At 43.0% G+C, this 24,816-nt stretch overlaps 1 protein-coding gene across 3 annotated transcripts in view; it reads right to left on the bottom strand.

Annotated features, from left to right (window-relative positions):
• Nucleotides 1–2,577: 2,577 nt before the first annotated feature.
• TNRC6A (trinucleotide repeat containing adaptor 6A) overlaps nucleotides 2,578–24,816 on the bottom strand; it is a 97,222-nt gene continuing 74,983 nt past the window's right edge. For all 3 annotated transcript variants that reach the window (XM_060124695.1, XM_060124693.1, XM_060124694.1), the window contains 8 exons: nucleotides 23,936–24,067; nucleotides 12,835–12,993; nucleotides 12,051–12,191; nucleotides 10,518–10,625; nucleotides 9,070–9,291; nucleotides 6,850–6,920; nucleotides 5,923–6,062; nucleotides 2,578–5,407 (listed from right to left, as the gene is read on the bottom strand). In XM_060124695.1, the coding sequence (XP_059980678.1) occupies nucleotides 5,032–5,407; nucleotides 5,923–6,062; nucleotides 6,850–6,920; nucleotides 9,070–9,291; nucleotides 10,518–10,625; nucleotides 12,051–12,191; nucleotides 12,835–12,993; nucleotides 23,936–24,067 (1,349 nt within the window). In that variant the 3' untranslated portion in view covers nucleotides 2,578–5,031. The remainder of the gene's footprint in view (nucleotides 5,408–5,922; nucleotides 6,063–6,849; nucleotides 6,921–9,069; nucleotides 9,292–10,517; nucleotides 10,626–12,050; nucleotides 12,192–12,834; nucleotides 12,994–23,935; nucleotides 24,068–24,816) is intronic.

The raw sequence follows: 24,816 nt of genomic DNA, 5'->3' as shown, positions 1-24,816 counted from the left end.
AAGGAGCAGCCTAGAAACAATTGCGCAGCCTTGGGGCAGGGTCCTGGTTCCCCCTCAAAGGATACACGTAACAATGATTTTGAGCTGTGTTGCAGATACTGAAACACCCACCAGGTGGGAGAAGTTGTGTATGCTGCCCACAAGCACAGACCCCAGACTGGATGGATCCAGAAGGTTGATGATGCTGACTCCCAATTGCCTCACCATCAACCAATCAGAAGAATGTCCACAAGCTGACCACACCCTCTTGGAACCATTACTATAAATCTCCTCACTGACCCCTCCAGGTCAGGACACACAGTTTTGAGGGCACTAGCCCGCTGTGGCCCCTTTTGCCTGGCAAAGCAATAAAGCTATTCTTTTCTACTTCACCCAAAACTCTGTCTCTGAGACTCAATTCGGTACCGGGTACAGAGGCCAGATTTTGGCTGCAACGGTAACATGGTAATGGGGTCCATGAATTGGATTCAGGCTTGCAGACTGTTTAGATCCTGGGATCCATGTTTGTCCTCTTCTGGAAGCTGCTGGACTGTGGATACAGCTTCCCTCACTATTCAAAGCCCAGCCCTGCTGTACCAGCAGGTTGGGGTGCTTCCCCACCTAGTGAGTCAATGGCTGGCCAGGACAGGGGCACACTGGTCCCTGAGGGCTGAGACAGGGCCCAGAGACTCAGTGTAACCTAGCAGGACCCTATGGGGACCTTCCCCCAGATACTCTGCTTTAGCTCCTCCATGAAGTACCTAGATAATGGTATTTGAGGCCAATTTCCTGGGTTGTTGTGCAGACGTGAAACTGCCCCCCACCAAATGGAAGATGTTAACTACTTGATGACCATGAGCACATAGCCCCAGGCCTCCTGGAGCCTAAGGACTGATAAAGTTAACCCCTGGGACACCGCCCTGTTCCCTCACCATCAGCCAATCAGAGAATTGTACACGAGCTGATCGGGTACCGAGACCCCCACTCCCTCACCTGGCTTTTAAGAATGCTTTGCTGAAACCCCTGGAGCTTGAGGCTTTTTAAGGCATGAGCCACCTTGTCTCCTTGCATGGCCTTGCAATAAACCTTCCTCTGCTCCAAACTCCGACGTTTCAATTTGTTTGGCCTCACTGTGCGTCGGGCACGTGAACTTGTGTTAACATCAGGACTGGGAAGTCACTCTGATGCCCCTTTACCAGAGCAATCTCTGCCACTCAAGTCATCCGGAGCTGGAGCTCTCCAGCCCTGCTTCTTCAATTCAAGTGGGGTTCGCGGGCCTTATCATGGCCCATCTTTCTGAAGCAGCAGAGACGTTTTGAAGAACAGCAATTTAACTGGCTATTTGAAACGTTATTTCTAGGTGAAAATGGGTATCACGGAGCCAAATGCAACATTCATATGCAGCTTTAACCTGAAGTGAAGAGTTCAAAACTCTGCCCCCAGATCCCAGAGAGATCCACATCTTCTATCCTCTCCTTAACTTGGGGAGTGTGTTGGTGGACAATTTGAGCCACACTGTACTAGGACTTTGTGTTTCCTGTTCTAGGGCCAGGCTGGGGTGCTCTGAAAATGAGAAAACACGTACAAACACCAGGTGTGTAGAGAAGCCTTTAACATACCGTTACTGTTATCCCCTTCCCCCAGGACCCTGCAAACACCTACTCAGAGGCAGGGCCAAAGCCCTGGTCTCTGTAAGGGGCTCTCAAGTTTCATCTGGGTGGTTTCTGGCTCTCATCTGGGGACCCCGCCGCTCACATCTGAAATCAAAGGATCGACTGGAAAAGATCTAAGTTTTGAAGAGGGAGAATCAGTCCAGTCCCAATGCATGCAAATTATCTCTCAGCCAAATATGAAGCCAGCTTGCTCAGTGCAACCTCCTTGTCGCTCCCGTCTTGATTCAGCCATCTCCTCCTTTGGCTCAGTCGTTACCCTTAACACTACTTAGACCCTACCTGTCAAGAACTTCACCTCCACCCTCACAGTTTGACAGCACGGCACTACCACAATTTTTGGTCCTCAAATGTCAACCGGCAACAGCTGTTATCCCTTCAATATCTACTCAGCAACTACTGTGTGTGTGACCACGTGGATTACAAAGACTAGCAAGAGATTATGCATTGGCTGCAGCTCATTCATCAACAGCAGTGATCAGAAAGGGGACCATGGTTTTGAAGCAAGCACCAATGGGAGGACGCACCTAAATTTGACCCGGGTAAGCTGAACCCAGTGATTACTGTCTTTGAGGGGAAGGCAGGGTTGGGCAGGCCTACTGGGGAAGGAGAGTGGAGCCACAGCAGCAAGGCACAGCAGCTCAGGATGTCTAGAGCTAAGACACGTCCAGGGGCACGGAAGCTGTGTGGCCCTTGCGAGCTATATTTGGAGATGCATGACTGGACGTGTTACAATGTTTAGATCAACTCTTACAGGCTGTTAGTGACTTGAGGTCACAGAGCCAGGGGAATATCACGGTCAAACTAATGGCCTGGACTAAGGACTAAGGGACGGGCAGTTGGGAGAGATTAAGAAAGATTTAGGAGTAACACAGTCGCTTAGGGACCAGAGCTGTTGTATTTAAGGACTAGGCAAACACCAAACCACTTTTTAATTTTTTAAATCAAACACTTTATTTTCACATAACAAGCGCAAAAAACTCCCAAACACTTTAACAATACAATTAACGCAGTTATGAAGTCAATTATATACTACTCAAAGCCCCAAAAGGTCAATCAGCTTAACGTTCCCAACATTTCCAGACGTGGTTTTTCAAAGCTACCTTTGGTTTTTGGAAAAACCAGTATGGAAGTCAATATACATTGAATGCATTGAACAACATTTGCTTATATTAAGGTGTCCACCAACATTAGCTTACACCTGGCAAGTTGGAGCATGATCTGAAGTCATACACTGAAATACGTACACAGGTTCTGCCCCGGAGCTCCTGCAGTGAGGAGGGAGGAGGGCCGTGAAGGGGGAAGAAAAAGGCCAGTCCAGGCTGTGGCATTTCTCGTTGTGTAACAGAGGTATGAGAGTTTAACACTAGAACACTGTCAAGTCATTAAGCTTCATGTTCCAAATGGTCTCTTGCTGAGGCTTGAGATGGGCACAAATGGTGGGGAAGATGAGTCACAGAAGAGTTTTGAGCGACAAGATCCCAAAGATGCTCAGAGGGCCGGAAGGAGCAAGCGACAGTTTCCCACTGTTCTCACATTATTTCAGGGTGAAATTGTGTATAAGTTCGGATAAAATATTCAAATATTTGCTTAGATTTTTACCAGTTGCTCTATGAGAACCCTCATACATAGCAACTTTGAAACTTTCATTATAAAAAAGAGCGTACAAATAAATTCACAAAAAAGAGACAATTAATGTTGAGCAGCCAAAAAGTCATGGTTTATTATATCTGAAGAAATTTCATAATTCAAACACAACCAAACTGTACATTTTACAATCACATTCTATTTGTAAACAGTTAAAAGCCACTGACTTCTTTTGCATCTTAGGACACAAACAGTTAGAATCAAGGCAATGAAATGATGGCAAATTCTGTACTGTTAAAATTTTTACCCTTGTTTAGTCTCTCTTCTTTGACTAAGCAAGCATTATAATACCATTTGTGGGCAAAAGAGGGGAAAGGAGAGAAAGAAATTTTAAAAATGGTGTAACTCGTTAGTTTGCAACAACATTTAAAATTTTCTTTATACAACGAACAATTCTGTAAGCCCAATACCTTGGTTACAGTATGCATAGTTACTGATTTCGGCTTTAAGGTACAACAGTTAAACATTAACACAGTCACAAGAGAGCAGAAACATATAGAGCCACTTGATGGGATTACAAAAAAATTATTACCTACTGATTATTAGCAAACCATCATCACTCACTAATAAAAAGACAGCATCTGAAAGCAGAATCTCAAACTCCAGCTTTAAGCGTTTTTTTGTTTTTTGTTTTTTTTTCTTTTTGGCAGAGAAGATTCTTTAACAGAGCAATATGTAGTATCAGTGCTAAAAGTTGGGGTTTTTCTTTTTTTCCTATAAGAAACTACAAGGAGGGTTTTTTTTTGTTTTTTTTTGTTTTTTTTTTAAACTGGGGAACTGGTTTTCCTGAGAACCATGCTCTTTGATTTAGGACAGGAATAGAAAAACAAAAGAACATGGCCAAATGCTGCTCCTTTTTCCCAGAGATAGAAAGCATCTTTTAAATCATCCTCCATTTTTTTTTTGTCTTTTAATTTTTTTTTTAAATGATGGAAGAGTAAACATTTTTTTCTCAAAAAACAAACAAAAAAATCTGTAAACAAGAAGGTTCAACGTGGGAACCTTCAAAACAAAATGGAAGAAGCCCATTCAAAGTGCAGGGCCCGTCCTGGTGGCAGGTGGGCTGCAAGTCACAGCTGCGGCCACAGTTTTTCAAACTGCAGAGCGAATTCTTTAGTTTTATAACATGAAAAAACTGGTGCAATACTTTCATTTATAGTCCTAAGTCAGTATCATAACTTGATCTTTTAAACTCCACGGTACCACAATAAGGTAGGCAAACATCAAGGCATAGTAGAGAGCGCACACCTTTTCAGAACATCCTTGAGTAAACATTTACACTGGAACAGCTGCCCCCCCATATTGCCGATTAGACGGAGAGAACATCATTCAGTGCAAAGTTAAAAGCTCATACATTATCAGCCCAAAAAAATGGTTTTGCAAAAAGAAAGAAAGAAGAGAAAAAGAATGAATGGGGGGGGAGGGGGAGAAAGGGGAAAATTAAAAAAAAGAACCCAAAGGCTAAACATGATGAATATACACAAGTGAGCTCATTCTATACGGTGTAGCATGTATGGCGCTATTTGGGAGTGTAAATAGATAGATACCTTTTCACATTATAATATTGGCCTGCATGATTCAAGTATTCAAACTGATATGTTTCAGGGAAAACAAAGTGGAAAATGTGCAGAGAATAGCTGTTCCCACAGGTGGCCCTGGCTGCAGGCGGCGAGCCCAACTTAGTGCTCCTTTCTTTCGCGTCTTGAGGTCGCAGTTCTGAGTCGAGTCTACACTGTTACATGGACTCTCCACCCCCACCCAGGTGGTCAACAGAAAGAAAAGCGTTAATGGGGGACGGGCTGCTAATTCCCCGGGGGTCGCTGCTGCTTGGGGGACCCCACAAGCTTGTGGAATAATGTGGGGTCCCCCAGAGGGAAGTGCCGTGAAGCTCTCCACAGTTGGCTCCCGACAGCCCAGCACCATTCCAGTGATTGAGATCGGCCCGGCTGGAGAAGGAGTGGGAACAGTCGAGGGAGCCCAGCCGGCTCTGGCTGGACCCGAGGGACTGCCAGCTGGGAGAAGGGGTCAGAGACTGACTTTGTGCAAAGAAACGACTGATCTCCTCTTCACTGGCAAGCTCAGCAAGAATAGTAGTGTTCCCCAGTACACACCTGGAGGAGAGAGACACAAGCGGGCTAGCTGAGGGGTCTGGGTCAAAGTCAGGGTGACACTGTCTCTGCTACAAAAGCAGTGGAGGGCGAGAGGGAGAGGGCGGGGCACACAAGGACCCAGTGTGCCCTCCCTCCCAGCCAGCGTGTGCCCCGGAGGCTGCACATGGCGGGGGCGCAGCGCCCAGGGCTCTCCGGGCCCAGCCGTGCCACCCGGTGCTGCTGTGGCATCAAGATCATGTCTTCTTGTCCCTAACAAGCAATTTAAGGGACTTTCTAGGGCCATTTGGATCTGGAGTGATGCATCCCTCTCTGAGTACTGCCCCTGGAGCCCAAGGCACAGTGAGGCGGCAGCTTTTATGAAGCGCTCACTGCGGGACCCCAAGTGCTGGCCCAGAGATGGCACACACAGTCACCAGCTGCACTTTCATACACACAAGGGAGCCCTAACGAGAGAATTCCAAACTTGCAATCCCAAGGGCATTTTCCAGGTGCCATGCGCAGAATGGCCAACTTACATGTGCAGAGACTTTTGTGCCTTCACTACCTCTTCTTTTGAACTGTAACGGACCAAAGCATTTCCATGCGGGAGGTTCAGGTGGAATGTGATCAGTGGGCCATGCTGCATGCACAGAGTGCGCAGAGTTGAGCCGTCAATCTAGGAAACAGAGCGTGGGAACTGCCAATTAGATGCACCGCCATGAAGACTGTCCGGGTAGGTTGTCCCAGGCTGGGACTCTGGTCCTTTCTCTCTTGCCCAAGGTTCTTCACTCCTGGTGCCACTCTTCACTGGGACTCACTGCTGTGACAGGGTACAGTGCCCCCCTCCCCACCTCCACTGGTCCCAGAGCCATACCTCTGTGGCCTCTAGACTCCTGGACATTCCCCAGATCCCCAATTCCTTAGTTAGTCACTGCCCCTGCTGTGGCTTCATGTCTTCTCTCTTCCCTGCCCTGAGGACAGGATGCATCAAGGCACTGCTCCCTGGGGAGGAGGGGGGTGGGCTCTTAACACCCAGCCTCCAGAGGAGGGGGCAGTCCAGGGACTAAGAAAATGTTCTCATCTAAAAGGGCAGACAAGTTTTCTCAAAGTGCAGTACAAGGACCACCTGCATCAAATCCATCTGAATGCCCTTATGGAAATGCAGATCCCTGACCCTAGCCCAGATATACTAAATGAGAGTCTGTGGGGTGAGGCCTAGGACTCTCTATTTTCGGTCAGCTCCCGTGCATTTTACAGTGTAAAAACCACTGGGTCAGACCACCAGCCTGCCTGAGGCATCTGAAGACCATTCTCTGCTGTTTTCTCTGCCCGGCCTTGACATCTACTCAGCACCACTTTGGAAGGCCTGGGTAGTCCCCATCTCAGACTTAAACCAGAAGGCAAACCTTTGCTTCCATGCTACCTGGCGTATCCACATAAGCCAGGAAACCTGATGTTCTTACCTGAGGTGTAAGGTTTTTCAGAACAAGCCAATTTGTTATTCTCCCTGAGCTGCTCTCACCCCAGCTGGAACCTAAACAAGGAAGAAAAAGGACAAGTCAGTTTTCCAAGACTGTGGCCTGAATGACTGTTCAGGACAAACATACTCCAGTCAAACTGCAGACATTCAGGAGGAGCATCTGGGCTCGCGGCGTCCTCCTCTTCCTTCTTCCTTACCTGTGCGTCTACATGGGGTATTTTCTCTGTGGGCCCAAGATGCCGGCTCACTCCAGCTCTGACCAGGTGTTAATTTCTGGGGCACGTGGCTCTGCCTCTGGGTGGAGGGGGCTCAGAGGGCTGCCAGCTCATCACACGGTGGGCTAGTGAACCAAAGGCCAGATGCCTTTGGGGTCTTCCCATTTATAAAGCTAGAACTATCGCAAATGGTAGCCTTTGGGGAATCGCCTCAGCTCACGATGATCTCAGGTTATCAACCGATGACTGCATGTACGTCCCACAGGGTGTGAAGTTCGAGGGGATTTAAGAGCTTGCAGTCGTCCAGACATTCCTCGTTTCAGTCTGGGCTACTACAGGGGCTCCACACCTGGCTCTCCTGCCTGGCCCTACAGCATCGTCTCTCCCTCCCAGCAGCAGAGCTTTAAGACATGATCAAGTCAATTCTGTCTACAACTACTTAAAAGTGCCTCAGACCTGATGAGGATGATTATAATTTATGTGACTTTCTGTCTGAATATAAAAAAAAAAAATCCCCCAAGGACTCAGAGGCAAAAAATATACAAATCAATTTTCACTGCAAAGTAAAGGAGGTGTTACAGTGGAGGATTCCTGGACTGAATGTCAATATTATGACATAGTGTGCGTGTGTGGTAACTGCAGTCATTGTAGCTTTTGTTGTGGTCATCCATTTACAATGCTTGCTGTCAGTTTATTTATCTCTTGTAAAAATAAAATACAGGGTGTGTGTGTTAAAAAAAAAAAAAAGAACTTAAAAAAACCCCCAAAAAAACAGTGCCTCAGAAACACTCCGGGTGGCTTAGGAAGATGGCTGCGTGACACAGCTCGTGCCCACTCAGCTCGCCCTGAACACCACCCCTTGCCAAGCTCCAGCAACTCCAGCAGGAAACCCTTGTGCTTTCCCAGGTCTCTGCGCCTGGCACATGCTGCGCCCTCTGCTGGCCTGGCTGTGACTCTTACAGGCTTCCTGAGCCCATTCAACTCCACCAACCCTCCTGAGGGTGAGGGTGCCACCAGGCACTTAGCCGGCATCCAAAACACATCTGTGGCCTGAAAGAACCACTTACACACGACACCAATTACACTAACTTGCATTCAGTGGCTTAGAACAGACTCATGTGCTTTTTTCACATAATTAAAACTTTCCCCCAAAGGAAACACCGCAAGTTTTATTTCAGCCAATCACCTGTCCAAAGATAAGAAATTATTAATGAGGTTTTACTACAACTTTCAGCCTGGAGATGAGAAAGTTCGGTGCATTTGAGGGGTGGGGTAGAACGGATGAACTGGTAGACGAGCTCTGAGTTGTATCTGTGGCTGTGTGTGTTGTGTATGTTGTGCGGAGGCGGGTGAGGACATGATGCCAGTACAAATCCAGTGCTAGCCATTTACGGAGGGAGTAGAGAGGTAAGGGAACCATCTGTCCCAGTTTTCCTGGGACAGTCTGGTTTAGGCCTGTACAGTTAATTAACAGCACCCCTTTTCACTCTCAAACGTCCCTGTTTAATCAATAAATTTTATGATCATCCTAAGTACAGGCCAAGCTTTCACCCAAACAGACCCCATTCTTCAAGGCCCAGGTGGGCTGCTCCCACCTCCCCAGGCTTGTCAGATGACACTTCTGCTCCATGTGACATGGTATTATGACAAGCCTGCCATGAGCAGGAAGTTACTATACCTAATAAGATGAGCCCTTGAGGAACTTCTGAAAGAAAGGAGATCCCCATTCCATTAACTTTATCACTGACAGGTGTGTCTTTGGGGAAATGTAAGTAAACTGGGCAAAATTTAAAATAAAATTTAAGACTCTCAAAAGCATGGCAATTGCAGAAGATAGCAATGAACTAGGAATCTTATGTTAAGTTCTAATCTTACTTTATAGAGGATAATGCAACAGTCTGCTATTTAGGTCTCTGTTAATCTAGGCTGTTGGTACTGATTAGTGTTCAGCAAATAAACCACATGAAACCTTATGCATGTCGTCTTACCTGGGGTATACCTGGCGTCAGAATTTCCCCATCCTCCACCTACACGAAGGGGAGAATTATCCCACGTAGACAAGGGTGGCTTCTGACCAGTCAGTCCCGGAGGTGGGCGGGACGGAGCAGTGATGTTTTTAGGTGGCAAAGGGACCTTCCACAGCTCATGAGCCAGAGAGGTGTTTGTAACTGAACCAGGAGACCATGTCAATTTGGAATCACTATTTCTGGCTACTCAAAGGAAAAAAACAAAAGTGGGAAAGAGGGGAGATAAATGCTTTCAGAAAAGAGAAAATTTAAATAATGACAACACTCATTCCCCCACTAAAAGCAAATCAAACAAACAAAAAAACTTAAAAAAAACCCCAAATCAAACTAAACTGCAGAAGAAACAAAAAGCCAAAAGGAAACTGCTCCCTTGCCTCAAAACAGACTGTCTGTCTCATTAATAGTTTTAAGACCTGTGAAACCCTTAGTCCAGCGTATACAACTACACTGAACACTGCTTTGAGCTGCTCGAAAGTAGCAAGTGGGAACTCCATACCTTAACAACCATAATGAGCTGCTCAGGACCAACACTCAGGCCATTCGATTTTAGCATTGTGTTATTCATTCATGAAAAAAGGACTACAAAAGCAGCCCTAACTCAGGGAATCTTCACAGCAGACATTCGCTGGGGGCTACTCTATGCTGAGCGCTGGGCTGCTGGGCGCTTGGTGTACGCTACTTCTAATCCTCAAACACATTTTACTGAGGTTCAGAGAGGTTAAGCAACTTGCCTATGGGTCCAGTGCACAGCCAGGAACACAGAAAACTAAATCGAAATAATACCAAAAAGAATGAGAGAGCAGAAGGGGATAGAAAATTTTATAACTTCTGTCACCATCAATTATTTTTTCTACCTGCTCATAAGGAGCATGTCTTTAAGTCAGCACATCTCAAAGTGTGATGGGAAGACTGGTCACAACACAGTTTATTACTGGTCTGTGACAGTACAAATACAGAAATTCAGAGTGAGCGTTTGTAAACTCTTAACAGCAATCTGATGCTGCTGTAACTCCCAAGTGTGTACTCTAGCAACTCGAAGTCCAGGTTTACTGTATTTTACAAAAGTTACCAGTCTGCAAAGGATCGGGCATTAAAAAAGTAAAAGGTCCTTCACTACAGATTTTTGAGGACTACTGCTTCGAACTAAACTACATTTAATCTGAGACAGCTCTCAGACGAGAGTGGCTATTCAGTGAAACCTGATTATTTTAGTAAATGACTACTGGATACAGTAAATTTTAAAAGGGGGCAAATGGTGTTAAAAATATCTTCCCAGGCTCAGAAATATACTCTCCCAGCTCCCTGAAAAGAAGACTCTGAATCAAAAGAAGAGGTGAACACAACGGCCCTGGCCCCAGGTTCTGCCCCTTCCGCTGCCAGAGCCTTGGCAAACTCAGGGCAAGGCCCACCTGAAGTGCTTTGTGCTGTACTGCTGAGGGGAACGTTGTAGTTGGAGGCACGAATGGATGACCAGGCACTAGTTGAAGGCAGCGTGGTGTTCAAGGATGAGGATGACCCTACACAGGAAAAGAGCACAATCAGTCATCCCCAGAGCAGGGGACATGGCATTCAAGAAGAAGCAAAAGCACCCAGTGGACCTGCACCTTAACAGTATGCCACAGAAAGGAAACAGCCATGTTCAGGGCCATGGGAACGGCGGCCATGACTGTAGCTTCCTTCCTGCCTTCAAAACAGCATGTGGAGAGCTTGCTCACTGTTTCCACCGTGGCTCAAGAGGTATCCCTCCCATTCCGGTCTTCCAATAACTGTCTGTGAGAACGCACCCCAACAATAGGATCCAGCAAGAGACAACGCAGCCCTGCTTCTCAGCAGTGGGCTCCACCAGGGCTCCCAGTCTGTCTCTGAACTCTAATCACTTCTTATTGGGCAGCTCACCAAGGTGCCCTGGCACTGGCACTACCAGTGAGCCAGGCCTTTGTCCCCTCCCATCGTGCCCTACATTCAGTCTCGAAAACCTAGCCTTTCTTCCTATTTTTTTAAAAAATCCCCTTGACCACTACCCTAGTTTAGCTCCAGACCCGACCATTAATGGGGATCACTGCAACAGCTCCTGCTGCCAGACTCTTTCATTCACCACCAGGCTGTGAGGTTTTATTGCTGGCTCCGTCCCCACGTTCTCCTGTGAAGGCAGTGAGTGGCTTTAACTATTTCTATACACAGTTGGCTGCTAAACTCAGCCGTTTTAGAATGATGAGGATTCTTATCTTACCACTGTGATCGGGCAAACACCTGGTAACAAATTCTATATTTAACAGAAGTGCTGACTGTTTTACATTTTCTTTATTACAAACTGTTTAAGGGGACAGCTGTGAGGCTGTACGTTACAGAAAGAGAAGAGATCGTCACTCATTTCATTCACCTTTCTTCTACTGCATGCATGGAGTACTTACATATGCCTGGGGTGAAAGACAACCACGGGGTAGGTGGGAGGAGGATTTCATTGGATAACCCACTAAAAGTGCATCTGGACTGCAGCGACCCTTAAATTTTTCTTATTTTCACTCTCTGGGAGACAAAGAAAGCCAATTCCTTCTCCAGATGAAAGTTCTTTAACATCCAGAGTGTATAAACAAATAATAATATAACATCTTCCATAAGAAACACCCGTTTCTTAATAACCACAGTACGGAAACTCATTATAAAATGGGTAACAACGTTCAGTTGTTAATACAGTTACTGGAAAGCAAGTGTCTGCTGGTCCTTTGCGTTTACCACATCAAGTGATAATAAATCCTCATCATTTTAAAAGTGGCTGAAGAGTCACTACGGGAAACCGAGAATTCTGTTATCCCTGTCACGAGCCCCTTGGAGGTCAGGCGCTGTGCTGTGCTGGAGTGACTCTCGCTGCTCAAACTTTCACATCTACTTTGAGCCACTGTCCTGCATCATTCAGAAATCCTGAGTCGTATCCGCCTACATACCACTGTTCCTGTCCCTGAGGTGGTCGACTTCCCGCACAGTATTAATTGAAAGATTGTTTATGACACTGCCAGGAGTGACATAAGGGTCAGTTTCAGGGTCAATGTTTGGATAACCTTTCCATGGTTCACCAGGGCGAAATTCTGGAAATAAAAATTTAAAATTAGCTCAGGCTTAATCATCAGCTGAAAATCCATCAGTAACTACCCAAAAGTTTTATTCCTAAAGTCTATGCAATTATCAAATATCTCCCAACACTCTCAAATTATTTTCCAATACCCTAACAGGCTGACTCAATATCACAATTAATATACTGTTTTTTATGAATAACTTGCAACTTTTTTCTGGGTTTATATATCCTTAAAAGTAACACCTTAAAGTGCTTTATTACAAATCACAAAGCCACAGCAAGTTGGAGAGGACGAAACAGGTCATAGGTGCATTTCTGGTGATTCCTCAGTAAATGCAAATGCTGTCCCCTCTGTCCCCAGACACAGCTAGAGAAGAACAATGAATGAAGGTTTATATCATTCTTCGCGCTGGCCTAATCCCTTTGTGGGACTAACCCCACCTTCACAGACTGGAGCATAAAGGCGCTGGCAATGGGCCAGGTCACTCATCAGCCCAAGACCTGGGCTCAACTTCCCTTTCCCATTTCTGTGTTCTTCGTCATCCTTTGCGTAGTTCAGTCCAATCACAGATTCAGGGCCAAATCATTAGTAAATCTAGAGGTATCGAAACCTTAATGGACACAAACTCTCATAAAAGAAGATGTCGGCATTTTACCTGGTGGCCAATTAACACTGCTAGAGCCGTTAGGCGATTTGGCACGTGGCCAGCCATCTCCTACTGAACCCGGAGGACTGGCTGGTGAAGTACTGCTGTTCATAAAGTCATAGGGAACAAATGGAGACTCTTCCAGCCTGAAACCACTTGAAATAGCACCTAAAGAGAGAAAATGGAAGGGAAATGTGAGCAAAGTATAGTATCACATTTATTTCTTGTATGTAGTTTGTCAAATATAGTAAGAAAACTTTTTATTAGATCTGTGGGTTCCAAACTGTTCTGTAGATTATGTGAAGCTATGAGGAGAAAAGAAAGCCCTGTGCTTTCTTCCATATTTCAATCACTTCTAGCCTCTGATATGAATGAGGTCCTTGCCCACAACGGCAGTATATTTTCACAAAAAGCCAAGTAAATGGACAGAGGGCAGAAGGAGAGAATGTGTGTCAAGGAGGGGGCAGGGACAGCATGGAGAGTCTGGGGGAAAAGATTCTAGCCAGTGGGTGCGGCCTGCACAAAGACTTGAGGAGAAATACTGTTCGGCACATTTGAGGAACTGAAAGATCATTTTGCCTGAAAAACAGTAAACGGGAGAGAGAACAACATGAAGGAGTGGGGCCCTGATCTTGAAGGGCAGGGATGACCAAGTACATTTTGTTTTAAATGCTTGGAATTCAAAGATCCTGAGGTGGGGTGTGCACACTCTAGCTGTCCCAGGCCCTACCACTCCAGACTGGCCTATGCCCTGCCTGTTCCCCGAAAGCATCAGAATTTACAACACCCTCAGACAGGGCTTTGTAGGACTTGGCAAGGAGGTCTTTATGCTGAGGGGTTTTAGGAAGGGAAGTAATACAATCCCATTTGTTTTGAGGTCACATTTGCTGCAGTGTGGAAAATGGAAGGAAGGCTAGCATAGAAGCAGGGAGACCATTAGGAGACACAACAGATGCATAAACTATGTATTTTGGAAGCAGAATGGGTACTATTCACAGATGGACTCAATGTGCAGACTGGAGAAAGGAAGAAATCAAGAATGTCTCTTAGGCCCAAATACCCATCAACAGATGAATGCACAAACATAATGTGGTATATATTGTCCAATTCAACTATAAAAAGGAGTGAAATACATGTGCATGCTACAACACGGATGAACCTCGAAAACATTACGCCAAGCCAAAAATACCAGTCAAAAAAGACCAGATATTATATGCTTCCGCTTATATGAAATGTCCAATACAGACACATCTACAGAAAACAAAAATATTAGTTTTTACTTATGGCTAGAGAGATGGGAAAATGGAGGTGGGAGAAATGACACCTAAGGGGTTCTTCTAGGGTAAGGAAAATGTTCAAAAGTTGATTGTGTGGGGCTTCCCTGGTGGCGCAGTGGTTAAGAATCCGCCTGCCAATGCAGGGGACAGATTCGAGCCCTGGTCTGGGAAGATCCAACATGCTGTGGAGCAACTAAGCCCGTGCACCACAACTACTGAGCCTGCGCTCTAGAGCCTGCGAGCCACAACTACTGAGCCTGCGTGCCGCAACTACTGAAGCCCGCGCGCCTAGAGCCTGTGCTCCGCAACAAGACAAGCCACTGCAATGAGAAGCCCACGCACCGCAATGAAGAGTAGCCCCTGCTCACCGCAACTAGAGAAAGCCCACGTGCAGCAACAAAGACCCAACGCAGCCAAAAACAAGCAAAAATAAAGTTAAAAAAAAAAAGTTGATTGTTCGATGGATACCCAACTGAGAATGTTACTGAAAGCCACAGAATTTTATACTTTAAAAGGAGAAATTGTATTATATGTAAATTATCTCAAACTTTTTGAAAAAGAGAATGCCTCTTAAACTTCTAGCTTTAATAACTTGATTGAAGGAGGTACAATTTCTGGAATGGGGAGAAGCAAGGGTGAAGAAAGTAAAACTGAGCAGGTCCCTGTGTGGCCCTCCCGTGTACAAAAGCCATTCCATGTCCCCCATTTCTTGTTTGTGGAAAAAAGGTTTCAGCCTCCTAGACCTTCCCTGAGCCCCAAAGGGCAGATTCAAACAGTTACTAATCTGGGGAGTGAGGGAATGCAGAAACAAAGGAAAGGCAGTCAAGAAACAATAGTGTAGCCACTGGCTGGATCCTGGTTCCTCCTCAAAAGATATACATCACAACCTGATAGAAATCTGAGTTCTTATACAGGAACTGAGGCCCCCAACCCAGGTGGAGGATGGTAACTTCAGGCTGATCACAAACACTGGACCACAGACTGGATGGGACCAGAGGGCTAACGACTGAGACTCCTGGAACACCACCGTGTTATTTCCCCACCAATCAACCAGAGGAAGGTTACACCCCCTGTAGCCCCCCCCACCCCAATTTCGCCTATAAAAATTCTTCCCCCCCTAAAAGCATTGGGGAGTTTGCGCTTTTTGAGCACAAGCTGTCCATTCTCCTTGTTTGGCCTTGCAATACTCCTTTCTCTATTCCAAACTCTGACATTTCAGTTTGTTTGGCCTCACTGCGCATCAGATGAACTTGGATTTGACAACAGAAGGAAAACCAAGTGTCTTGTCCATTCATGTAGAGTTTGAAACAGATGTAAGGAAAGCCCTGGTTCATGGACTCAAGGCTGCTCCAGCTATGAGCTTCTGGTAAAATACAAGACCTCATGCCACTCACTGGTGGGCACTAACCTATCCCTGACTTGATTCAGTTATTCCACCAATTCCATTTCCCTCTCTTCTCTGGCTTCCTCATCTAGTTATTACTTTTATCATAGTGAACTATGTATCTCAGCCTAATTAAAACCACCTGGGAATAAAGTGGGATCTATAAAGTAGTAGTTGCAAGTAATACAGTAAGTAAGCATAACTGCCAAATCTGAAGTGATTAATTCTTACACAAGAACCAGCAATGATGAAAGCATCCGCCCCCCTTTTTAAAAAGAAACAATATCTACTTATTCAAACTTCATTTTATTTAAAAGGACAATAGACATAACTTAAGCGGCAGCCATGATCCAATTACATTCTATTAGACACTGCATGGGAGAGCATCAGAAAAATGAAATGTAAAATTTATGTGGTAGGTTTAGTTTAAGCAAACAGAGCTGGATTTACACTGGAGAAATGGTGCCGTCTTAGAGGTAGGGCACTCATGAGATGACAATGACGGCAATAACAATAATGATGAAAGCTGAGACCCACCGGCCACTTATGTGTCTAACCCTGTTCTAGTGCTTAGGCGCTTCAGAGTTGTTGCCTTATCAATCCTCAAGACATCATAAGCATTACTATTATTACTCCCATTTAGCAGATGAGGGACCAAAGTTCAGAAAGGTTAAGCTACTTGCCAGCAGCTAATAAACAGCAGAGCTAATTAGGAGCGGAGGTGGGTGTCAATTCTAGGGTCCATATTTATTTTGACATTTTGCCATTGTCTCAGCTCCCACTCCCTCTCTTAAGGAAAATTCCAAACATGATATACCACTGTGTGGCAAATTAGCTTAGAATTCAGGGCTGCTTGATTTCATGTTTCAATGTTCCTTCAATTACATGACAATTTCACCTTTAATTTCTGATAATCATTCAGTCCAATGTGTACAAGCCAGCAAACTGACCTTTAAGCCAAGTTTAGTCAAAGTTTCAAGATAAAATCCAATGAAAAGGGAAGGAATGAATGTAACAAAATATCCTTTTAATACTAATCAGAGGAACAATGATTTGGTGTTACTTAAGTCAGAAAACAAGAGTCTCCCCTGGCTCTTCCCTATTATTTTAAAATCACTAAGTCCTGTCAATCCTGCTGCCTACCTAGCTCTTTCTTCTCCTCCTGTGATTGCAAAGATTTCTGAATTACTTTGTTCTGGGTCCCCCTGTATATAGCATAGAGTCAGATTTTGCTTTATGATCCAATATGAATTTCTTTTAATTTCTTTATAGATTCTTTAAAAACTCTTTGAAAATGTTGATTTATCTTTTCTGAAACTGTGGAAGGCTTATAGTTTTTGTTTAGTGGGTATCTTTATAACTTACACATTTAATCTTCATTTCTTTTTAAAATATTTTGATTGAGATATAATTGACATACAACATATTAGTTTCAAGTGTACAACATAACGATTTGCTATTTGTATATATTGTGAAATGATCATATAGCTTTTGAATAATGACACATGAGATCAGACTACTGTCATCTCGTTTGACCACGCTCTGGATTAGGCAGAAGTTTCCTAACTAATCTCTCTGTCCACTTCTACTCCCCAGTTCTTCACACTGCCTCTTCAAAAATGCCAATCTGATCATGTCACTTTCCAGCTTAAAACTCTTCAACAGTTCTCCATTACAGAGGAGTAAAATTCAAACTCTTCAGTAGTTTGTAAGGCTCTTAAAACTCTAGCCTCTACTAACGCTTTATGGTTTTCCCTCCTTTGACCTCTGCCTGACTAATGCCTGTTTATCCTTCATATCTCAGCTTAAGGGATCACAGGCCTCCTGGAAACCATTCCCAATTGCCCTCAACTAACTCTAAGACTAAAATAAATGTATTCCAGCTCCTGAACATTGTACTTTTCTCTGGCAATGAGGAGGGGAAAGGGATTTTCTAAACTCTGGTAAGTCACAGAATCTTAGGACCATAAAGTATCACAAATACCCCAGTCCAAACCTCACTTGACCCACAATTCCCCTGTTAAGCGGCCTTGCCTCCACTCTACTCTACTTCCCTTAATGAATCTCGTTTTTTGACTCTGGAAGGTGTAGAGTAAAGGGTTAGCACAGGGCTAGACTGCACATGGCAAAGAGCTTCAGACTAGTCCTTGATGGCTCCTGGGTTCCTGTAACTCACAGAATAGCACGCCAGATTAAGAGTTCCTCTGCATACATTGGGCCATGGCCATGCCAGAGAGTTTATGATAACAATGTGATTTATGGTGAACATCTGTTTTTGTTTGCATGGGCCTGGGTCACGCTGTTTTGGTCTGAACTCTGAAGGGTCTGCAGGGGGTTGGAGATTGACAAGCAGGTGTGCTCCATGTCTACACAACTGACCCCTGACAAAAAAATGAGGACACTAAGGCTTAGCTGAGCTTCTCTGGCTGGCAATACTTTGTACATGTTGTCACACATTGTTGCTGGGAGAATTAAGTCCGAGAAACTGCACTGAGAGAGGACAACAAAAGGCTGCTCCTGGTTTCTCCTGGACTCTTTTCTATGTGCCTTTTTCCGCTGTTGATTTTAATCTGTATTCTTCTGCTCTAATAAACCATAACCGTGAGTATTTCCGTTTTTCTGAGTTCTGTGAGTTCTTCTAGGAAACCAGTGTACTTGGGGATCTCTGACACGGAAGATTCTCTTGAATTTGCCCTTTCTTCTCTGCTCCACAACTATCTTACTAGCCCTCTAAGCTTTACTAGATGGGGATAAAAATAGAACCCACGTAAGACTGTGATGCAAAAGATCAGAGCCAGCCAAGCGTCCCCACAGGCCTCTCCTGTTTCCAGGCTCAGCCCATCTCAGCCCAGCCTGACTACTGCTATCGGATCATTCCCTCTTAAAAAATGATCTCTACACTACTCTGGTACTATGGAAAAACAACCCCCGTTTTCTACAACATGGAAATACAAATGCCAATAAGGCCAATCAGGTTTTATATACAAGTGAAGCAACCTGCCTACAGAAAAAAAATCCCATGGTCCCTCCTCAGACAGAAACATGACTACAGGGAAATATTTCCCTGGTTAGGGAGTACAGAAAAATACTTCTCCACCAATGGGAGGGAAGGCACAGGTGTGAGGGGAATGGGAAGAATGAGCCATGGGCAGCAGCCACTCAACTCTGGGTGGTGACTGCTCTGGAGCTTGGTGCTGGCAGACCTTCACATTTCTCCAGAGATGCCAGAAATCTGAATCTGTACGTGAAATTTCCTGAATGTTTAAACAGATGCTGGTTCAAAAAAAATATTTTCAAAATAGTGTGTAACAAAGCATAACACTCAGACCAGTTTTGGGATCTCTTCTAGAATACAAAGTTAGATGCCAATTTTATTTTTATAAGGACAAAAGAACAAACTGCACCAAAATAATAACGGAAATAAGACGATGAACATTTCTCTATTTTTTTAATATAAGGAAAACTGAAAACAAATAAAAAGAGTGTGCCTGAGAAGAAGATTCTAAGTCTCTACCAGGAGAAAGAGAGATAGTAAGAGAAGGAAGAGAACCACAGAGCCAAGAGGAGCGCTTCTGGGAGAAAATGATAGTATAAACAATTAGAGAATTATTATAGTAAGAAAAAGCACTTTCTTTAAACAGACTGAAAAGCTTAAAAAAAAAAACCCAAAAAACAAAACCCCAACCTTTTAAGACTTGAAATTTAGAGGGTTCTTATATACAGATATAAAACCAACCTGGTCTTTCTTTCTAGAGATGAAGACCAAAACCACACCAGGTCAAGGTATATTTCTGAAGTCATTTTTACAAGGAAGGAAAAAATACAACAATGAAGAAAGAATAAAAGCAACCACAGAGAAGAAATTTTATCAAACAGTCTTGATTTTTAAGGGGATAAAGTAAAAGCCTGGAGATCTCAAAATAATATCCACGAAGGGAAGACTACTAGTCTTGGGCTGCTTCAGATGAGTTACAGGGCCTGCTAAAGTAAAGAAAATGAGAACATTTTGGGGGTGGGGAAGCATATAAAATTTTTGTAATTTGTATTAACAATACAAAAATAATTTAAAAAAAGAAAAACTGACAGTTTCAAGATGTCAAGTTAAGTAAATAAAGAATAGTAGAATAAACTCACACTTATGGTCAATTAATCTACGACAAAGGAGGCAAGAACATACAATGGAGAAAAAGAAAGTCTCTTCAATAAGTGGTGCTGGGAAGACTGGACAGCTGCATGTAAAAAAATGAAACTAGAACATTCTCTAACACCATATACAAAAATAAATTAAAAATTGACTAAAGACCTAAATGTTAAGACCAGAAACGATAAAACTCCTAGAGGAAAACATAGTCAAACACTCTTTGAGATAAATCGTAACAGTATTTTTTTGGATCCGTCTCCTAAAGCAAAGGAAATAAAAGCAAAAATAAAAAAATGGGGCTTCCCTGGTGGCGCAGTGGTTAAGAATCCTCCTGCCAATGCAGGGGAGACGGGTTCGAGCCCTGGTCCAGGAAGATCCCACATGCCGCAGAGCAACAAAGCCTGTGCGCCACAACTGAGCCTGCGCTCTAGAGCCCGCGAGCCACAACTACTGAGCCCGTGTGCCACAACTACAGAAGCCCATGCACCTAGAGCCTGTGCTCCGCAACAAGAGAAGCCACTGCAATGAGAAGCCTGCGCACCGCAACGAAGAGTAGACCCTGCTTGCTGCAACTACAGAAAAGCCAGTGCGCAGCAACAAAGGCCAGATGCAGCCAAAAATAAATAAATAAAATAAATTTATTTTAAAAAAATAAACAAAAATAAAATGGGACCGAATTAAACTTAAAAGCTTTTGCCCAGCAAAGGAAACCATTGACAATGAAAAGACAACCTAATGAATGGGAAAAAATACTTGCAAATGATATGACTGATAAGGGGTTAATATCCAGAATATATAACAGCTCATACAACTCAACATATAAAAAAAAAACAACACCCAATTTAAAAATGAGCAGAAGACCTAAACAGTTTTGCAAAGAGGACATGCAGATGGCCAAAAGGCACATGAAAAGATGCTCAACATCACTAATCATCAGGGAAATGCAAATCAAAACCACAATGAGATATCAGCTCTCACTGTCAGAATGGCTATCATCAAAAAGACCACAAACAAAAAATATTGATGAGGATGTGGAGAAACGGGAACACTGTGCACTGTTGGTGGGAATGTAAATTGGCACAGCCGCTGTGGAAAACAGTATGGAGGTTTCTCAAAAAATTAAAAATACAACTACTAATGACCCAGCAATCCCACTTCTGGGTATATATCCAAGAGAAATGAAAACAGGATATCAAAAAGACATCTGCACGTTTATTGCATCATTATTCACAATAACCAAGATATGGAAACAACCTGAGTGTCCATCAATGAATGAAGAAGGTGTTGTATACACATACAAAGGAATAACATTCAGCCTGGAGAAAGAAGAAAATTCTGCCATTTACAACAACACGGACGAACCTTAAGGGTATTATGTTGAGTAAAATAAGTCAGACAGAGAAGGAAAAATACTGTATATCACCTATACGTGGATTCTAAAAAAATACAACAAACTAGTGAACATAACAAAAAAGAAACAGATTCAGATATAGAGAACTAGTAGTTACCAGTGGGGAGAGGGGCAAGATAAGGACAGGGGATTAAGAGGCACAAACTATTAGGTATAAAATAAGCTACAAGGATATACTGTACAACACAAGGAACTTAGCCAATATTTTGCAATAACTACAAATGGAGTATAACCTTTAAAAATTGTGAATCACTATACTGTACACCTGTAATTTATATAATATTGTACATCAACTATATTTTAATTAAAAAAAAGAATAACAGGAACCTACACTGAAGTAAAGGAGAAAGAGCATCAACCTTATTCTGAAAAAGAGAACGTTACTAGAATATGTTCATTAGATTGCTATGTATACAAGAATAAAACTATTTGTTTAAGCTAATTACTAAAAAACAAAAACTAACTGCTCACATTCCAGGTTTATGCAAAATCAAACAATAAAATGCATGATGAAAAAACAAAAAACAGATACTAAGTTTAAAAAAACAGAGAAGATAAAATACAAAATTAAAATATAAAATTACTAATTGAATTGACTGAAAAACAAACTTATGATAATAGGCTGCTTATAAGAAGACATCACCACCCACTACCTGCATGTCACGTGCCAGGCAATGAGGTAGGAGCTTAATAGTTATTATCTCATTCAATCCTCAACAGTTCTATGATGCATCATTTCCACTTTACAGATGCAAACACTGTGGCTTAGAGGTTAAGAACTGGGATCAAATCCCAGGTCTATCTGCCTTCAAAACCTATGCTGCGGGCTTCCCTGGTGGCGCAGCGGTTGAGAGTCTGCCTGCCGATGCGGGGGACACGGGTTTGTGCCCCGGTCCGGGAGGATCCCACATGCCGCCGAGCGGCTGGGCCCGTGGCGCGCTGGGCCTGCGCATCCGGAGCCTGTGCTCCGCAACGGGAGAGGCCACAACAGTGAGAGGCCCGTGTACCACAAATAAAAAACCAAAAAAATCCCTATGCTGCATGATGACATGCCATTTATATAACGCATACCATATACATACCAGTATGCCCTCAGTAAATATGCTGAGCACTTGAGACTATATGATATACGTTACACCTAAAACAGCAGTGTGAGGAAGGAAACATTTTTACAAAGAAACTGAGGGTCAGACATGCAAAACAGACATGGAAAAATTCATTTTAATCAGAGTAGACAGAAAACCATACGGCAGAGACATTTTTCTGGGTCTCCACGTCCTACCTCTCTACCCATTCTTCTCCAGGTTTCTTTACTACCACTGGCTCTAGGATTGTGTGTCCTTATTCCCTTCTATGCGCCGTCTCTCTGGGCAACCTCATCCATGTCGACGACATCAACATTCTGATGAACACAAAATCTTACTCTCGCCCAGATTTTTCTTCTGAGTACCAGGCCTCTAATTCTAATTTCTTACTGGGCTTTTCCACGTTGAGCTATCCCTAAAATACCACACTCAACAAGTCTAAAATCCATCGATTATCTGTCCCAGCAGGCCTGCTTCAATTCCTACATTTACTCTACCATTAACTGCATTACCGGCCACTCATCCTTTCACCTAGCAAATGTCCCCCAAGTGCTGCAATGTGCTCAGTGGGGCTACAGGTAAGCAAAGCATGGACTCTCTCCTCCAGGAATTTATGTCCTGTTACGGAAAAAGGCCTAAATGGATACTTACACAAGACAGATACACATAAGAGGTGCTATTCGAACACAAAGCCTGGAAGAGGCTTCTTGGAAATGACTCTTGAGCCCAGGGTAAGGTATAGGGTTGGACTGAGGAAGGCAAGAAGCACAGGAGGCACATCACAGATAATCATATATTTGCAGAATGAATTAAGTTAGTTACCAAGCCCTTCTGTCCTTAATCCTAACACTCTCTTCAATGCATTCCGTCTTCTCATGTCCGTTGCCCTCTGTCTCACTTAGACTCCTTTAAGCCGTAGGTGCCTTTATATAGCCATCATTTTCATGTTTAAAGTGATTTTTTTGGCACAAAAGTTTTCCATGATTGCTCAATACCTACTATTGCAGCTACACCTTCCTCCTTTCTCTCACTTGTACCTTCACCCCCAGACATGCCCACCTAGCAGAGCTCACCAGGAGGTCCTGTCTTTGAACGTTTCACATGCTATCCTCTCCATGGTGTTCTTTCTCCACTCCTTTGGTAAACCTGAAGACTCAGTTCAGACCCATGGTTTGTTATTCCTGACTCACTTCTCCATTAGATTTCACATTCTTATACTATTTATCCTATTGTATGTATTAACTTTTATAGCAGCTATCACAGTGTAGTAAAGCTGTTTACATGTTTATTTTTGCTACCAAACAATGAGCTTCTTCAGGGCAAGTATTTTTACTTGTTTACATAGTCAATTGTGCACATGTATGTACGTATCTATGTATTCCAGGTGGCCTAGCACAGTTCTTGGAAAGCAGAAAATACTCCATTAACAATTACTAGATGAATGGAAAGGAACTGTTAGAAATCAAATTATGGTGGAAGTTTTTAATCCCTTATACCAGATTAAATTGAGTAAATGTTAAGTAGAACACTAAAACAATAAAATAATAGCAAAAAACTAAATGATCATCTAAAGAGGGAATAATTAAAAAATAAATGTGTAATCTGACCTGTTTTTCACAATAGCACAATAAAGGTCATTTTTTTTGGTTTTAACTAAGACTTAATAACTAATAAAGCACTTTTTAATAATGAGAAAAGGTTCTTAAGAGAATTTAGCTATGAAAAAATACATATATAAAATAAAATAAAGCCTAAATTTAATATTCTACAGTTATTTTTTTAAAAGTCAAAATATAAGAATGTATTTTATACCATGTTTGCTGGAGTTTTGATCCAAAGATGTGTTCACAGAAATGCTGTCCACTGTAGTCCACTTCCTTAGTCTTGACTGTGGCTCTTTAATACTGTTCATATCCATATTTACATTCAAGTTTGAGTTCAAGCCTAAAAATAAGATAATAATTTTAAAAAACCACTTTATAAAATATAGCGTATTTTCCTTCTGGTACCACAACTTTCATTTTCTAGAAAAACATATGTAGCTAATCTAATGTTTTCAATCCTAATGTTCCTTAATAAATACCATCCTGCAAATGTGGCACAGCCAAAAGATTACAGACAAAGGCAAGGCAGGCAGGACAGACACTCTGGACTCCTGGCCGATGCCACGCAGAAACAACGTCAGAAGAGCGAACCATGGCTAGATTATCAAAGAAAGCAACACACAGAAATCCTAAATAGCTTGTCTAACACTCATTAATATAACATTTTCAAAACTGTTAGTACCATAAAACTGTTAGTACTATAATTGCATTAACTGTGGGAAACTACTCCATATAATACTGATTATTTTTAAATTCCTTGGCAAAATAACAGAAAATTCTATGACAGCCAAATATTAAAGTTTCTCTCTCTATTAAAATATACCTCTTTAGGTACTTCCCAAGAGAAGAATTACATATGATCACTTTCAGTTGCTAACTTTTGCTTATAAACAATTTTCAACTGCCTGACCCGCCAAAGGATAGTATCATTTAAAAGTAAAAATGTCCTGCTCTAACAATTGTACCTTAGGGCGAGACTCCCATATCCCAAGGTGCAACTTACTTGAACTCTGCTGATGACACCCATCAGACTTAGATATTCTCTTGGAACAAAGATGGAAATTTCTATCTGAGATACTATAGTCAGAA

This window comes from Lagenorhynchus albirostris, chromosome 15 (assembly GCF_949774975.1).
Source record: "Lagenorhynchus albirostris chromosome 15, mLagAlb1.1, whole genome shotgun sequence".
In the NCBI taxonomy this organism is placed as follows: domain Eukaryota; kingdom Metazoa; phylum Chordata; class Mammalia; order Artiodactyla; family Delphinidae; genus Lagenorhynchus; species Lagenorhynchus albirostris.
Note: the sequence above shows the minus strand (reverse complement) of the source record. Positions and strands in the feature narration are given on the sequence as shown.